Below are 4,486 nucleotides of genomic sequence, written 5' to 3' on the forward strand. Positions count from 1 at the left end.
CTCGCTCGTCACGTTTGACCCTTGTGAAACTTGGTCATCCCCTTGTGACTCTTATGACTTTTGATCCTTGTGAAACTTCAACACACATTAAGACGATCGTCTTAATGTGACTCTTGTGACTCTTATGACTTTTGATCCTTGTGAAACTTCAACACAAGAGTCACATTAAGACGATCGTCTTAATGTGACTGTTGTGACTTTTGACCCTCGTGAAATTTGATCATCCCCTTGTGACCCTCGTGACGTTCGACCCTTGTGATATTTGACCCTCTTGAAATTTGACCATTCCCTTGTGATCCTTTTGTCCCCTCTGATATTTTGACCCCGATGAATCATCTTATGCTTGTGACCTCCCTGGTCTTTAAGGATAATCGGGCGAGCCCGGAGGGTTAGAAAAAAAGCAGCCATTTTTCTCTTTTATTTTTTACGTATTCTTTAAATGATGGAAAAGGCGTGTGCAAAGTTTCAAACTGCTAGGGAACCTGGTTAATTTATTATGAATTTTTGAAAAAGTGGTCATTTAACCCGTGATCTTATGGAAATCACAAAAAAAACTGCAAAACCCAAGAAAAAAAAGCAGCCAAAGTCATGAAACTTTAGACACATTTAGAACATGTGATCAATGATTTTTTGAGTGAAAAAGATTGTCGCCTAGGAGCATTGTTTATTAATAATATAGGTAAAAAGTACTGGAAAATAAAATTTCTGCGCACGCAGCCCAAACGAGCAGCAACGTCTCAATTAGCGATCGGGTGGGGGTAGCGCGGTCAATTTAAACGTCTCTTGAGAGAGAGCGATGAAGCGTTGTGATTGGAGCTCCCTCGAGCTAGTGGTACCAGCTCCTGATTAATATTAATATTATTAATATTTTTTCATTTATTAAAAAAAAACAATCTGAAGACCATTCAATGCGTGGAACAGATACAAATAAATTTGATTAGCTCCAAACATAATTTTTAACCGGAGATACTTCCTAATATTGCCTGAATTTTGAATCCGAATGGGAAAAATTTTTTTGTTCAGCGATTGGTTTTCTACAGGAAAACAATAGAAACCCCTCCGCCTCATCTCTTACATTTCCTCCTCGCCCGATTATCCTTAAATCCGTTATGAATATTTTTTACATTTATTTTATTTTTTCATTACTGGTTCGTGAGATAATATCGATCCCAAGCCAGAAATATCGATACACCCAATATCGCGATGCGCAAATATCGATACATAATATCGAATGTCGGAACAAACAATATCGATATAAGTGAGTATCGATACAGGATCGGGAAACACTAGTGGTAGGGGTGGTAGGTTTCTCCCTCCTGCCTGAACCGTTGCAGGCACGGTGTTATCTGTCAAGCTCATGCAGAGTTGAAAGTCTGACGATACACACATTTTTTTTATCCTCATTCTCGCAACGTTATATCAACCGCCTAATCTCATATTCACTATTTACGATTGCAACTCCCATTGACATCTCAACCATCTTGCCAGTCAGTGAAGAAAGATTGTGTTAAAAACCTCAGTATTCCAAAATGTGAAATTATTCATCACTTTTTCATATATATTCCGCAAATATTTGGTGAAACAGATACTCTTTCTTGCGCAATCGAGGTCGAGACTAAATTTTTTAGTTCTTTCTCAACGACCATTTTCTCCATGACCGTCATTGTATCCCACTTGTAATGAGTGTGAATCTTTAAGCTTTGATTTTGACAACTGACCCTTCAGGATGGAGGACATTTCATAGGTGTAAACCCATTTTATCCATTTAGTGAGTACGTAGCATTGGGTTTTAATCATTCATTTTCTGGAGTTGATTATTATTTGCAACATATCCATTACAGCCTACATCGATTCCATAGAATGGTTGTTTATTGTTTTAGTGGACTTAACATTGATCGAATAATTCATTAACAATGCTGAAGTCGTGTAACACAGATTATCGATTCTCATAATTATGCAGTGAACATTCATGTTATGTAATATTTTCATGAAGTTATAAAAAAAATCGTGAAAATACTAAGAATCTCATTAGCAAAGTTTTGACTGTCAACATTAATTTTGCAGAATCATGAAACCTGACGGTTCATCGTTCTACACGGAAATGTCAATGAAGTGAAACTGATTATGAAACAGATGAATCGTTGATGAAGTTCTACTTACTTGAAGTTGATGAATTTTTTTGACATTTCGAATGCCAGAAAAAATTTGAAAAATGTTTGAATCACCGAGAAGCCTCGAGGAAGTGTGTGTAGATTTTATCTGTGACAATGTTCTTGCCCTCTGCGAAGTACAGCTTGGTGATTCTGGCGGCACTAATGTGAGCACCTCAGCTGTTGTAGATATTGGTATGTGAATGATTACGCTTTTACTTACCAGACTATAAACAGGAATTACTGTTTAGATGTGACATAACTGTTAATATGATGGTTGCAATTTTGTGAGGGGATGATTTTAGTAGGACATAGTGAGAGGTACCCACCATCTCAAAAATCCCCCATTCTCGAGAAGTTCTCTAATTACTAGATAAACCAACTCATTAATTTTCATCACTTCAGTATAGAATTTTGATTTTTTACCCTTATATTTTGTAGCAATTTTTCATGTATTAATTTTTATTGTAAAAATATTTATATTGTAAGAAGATCGATCGAATGGTTCTGCTATCGAAAACAACGTTTCTGTATCATCTGGAACATTGACAAACTCCCCCATCAACAATTCAACACATGAAACCGCAACGAGATTAAGTTTCAAAGATCCCGATGTATTTCTACCAGCTGAAATATCTGAACAACTATTGGCGAGTCTCTGTGAGAAAAAAGCTTTATCTGATCTGACCATCACTCTGTTCGATTCAAAAACAACGAGATTGAGGTAGTTGTATACAACTTTGCGTTATTAAAAAGAGACAAAAATAATTGAATACTCAATTTGTAGATATGTGAGACTGAAAGACGCATCCAACCTCTCTACTAAAGGATTGAAAGTGTTGAAACAACACAAGGTCGTGGATCTGGAAGTAAAGGGACTGAAGATCACTATAAATGACTTGATAAGTTGTCTTGGTGAATGGAGTTTACAAAATCTTCGGTCGTTGAGTGTTGCCAAGGGAAGCTTCATAGATTGTTCTAGGTAAAATATCTTATATTTTTATCCATCCTAGCCAACAATACGTGAGTGAATTAGCCGAAATTTTTTGGTGAATTCATGTCACAAGTTTTTACATAGTGCCGCAAATATTGTTTGCTGTGATATATTGCACTAATATTAGTGGTGAAGGGTCCAATGAAAAAATCAATTAGTGACCGGGGACCTTTCGCTCGCCTGCACTGACAGTGCCATTATTAGAGTTGGATGGGAGTGAATGGTAGTTTGAGACCCATTAACCAAACTAATAACTTCCCGACCAGTTCTTTTTGCTTTATTTCTTCAATAGAAATGGAAAATTTTAAAAGTTTTATCTAGACAACTGAATTGAATCGCTAAGAGGATTTTATTCAATCTTCGATCTGACTCAAGTTGGATGGAGACGTGTTGATTACCTGTAGAAATTGAATCATTCCATTTTTTTATTCTCGACAACTTAGAGGAGGAGTATATGCGTTTGGCTGCACCTGCATTAGTTTTGTCATTGCAACTACGTGAAACATAATTTCAAAAAGTAAATCTTCCCTTTCCGGAAGAAAAAACAAGGAGTGCAACTACTCGCATGTGAGAAATTGTAAACGAAAAAAAATGCAAATAAAAGAGAAAAACGTTAAGAATCAGAAATGAAAATTTGAAAGGAAAGTACTTATCATTCTTCAAATTAATCCCACCACTCGATTAATATTTTTTCCTTCATTTCTCCTCAGCTATAACGGTCAATAATACATTTTAAAATATTTCTGGTGGGTTGGGCATGTAGGAGTTGAGACGGAGGGAAATCTATTGTTCTCTCGCAGAAAACTAATCGCTGAACAAAACAAAAAATCATATTTTAATTACAAATTTTCAATCTATTTCGACTATTTTTGTGTTCAAAATATTTTTATGTCACACGGCGATAAAAGTATTATCTGACGAATCCTTTATAATCCGAGCCGAAGGCGAGGGTTATAATCACATTCGTTAGATAATACTTTTATCGCCTTATGACATGATCTACTATTTTAAAACCTACACTTTTTCCCACATTTCAATCTTTCTTTTATTTTTCTGGCTTGTCTTTTGGATAATCCTTACTAAAAAAACCATGGGCAATATCTCGAATCGAAAATGAAAACTCGAACATGGCGAAAATAGCTTTACGGGGAAATTACGGCTGTTTTTCATGAGCTCGATCACCTCAAGTACTAAAGCCGCTGTCGCGTCGGGAAGTTTCATGTGAGAAAGTGCGCGCGAATTATAAAGCGGATTTCTAACCTCAAATAAGAAACGCGGTGATGCATTGAATACATCAATGCATATTTTCTACACACGAATTTGTTTATAACGAGTTGAATGT

The 4,486-nt window shown here is 36.0% G+C and overlaps 1 protein-coding gene across 5 annotated transcripts; it reads left to right on the forward strand.

Moving 5' to 3' along the window:
* Nucleotides 1-1,333: 1,333 nt before the first annotated feature.
* Nucleotides 1,334-3,132, forward strand: LOC107042504 (protein zyg-11 homolog B; the record flags this gene model as incomplete). Of its 5 annotated transcripts, none has more annotated exon segments than XM_015263566.1 (4): nucleotides 1,334-1,772; nucleotides 2,065-2,345; nucleotides 2,640-2,874; nucleotides 2,938-3,132. In XM_015263566.1, coding segments are annotated over 3 exon segments (563 nt in total), but the record flags the coding sequence as incomplete, so codon positions are not given.
* Between the last annotated feature and the right edge of the window lie 1,354 nt (nucleotides 3,133-4,486).

This window comes from Diachasma alloeum, unplaced genomic scaffold (genome assembly GCF_001412515.2).
Source record: "Diachasma alloeum isolate Michigan unplaced genomic scaffold, Dall2.0 Dall_scaffold_00482, whole genome shotgun sequence".
Lineage (NCBI taxonomy): Eukaryota > Metazoa > Arthropoda > Insecta > Hymenoptera > Braconidae > Diachasma > Diachasma alloeum.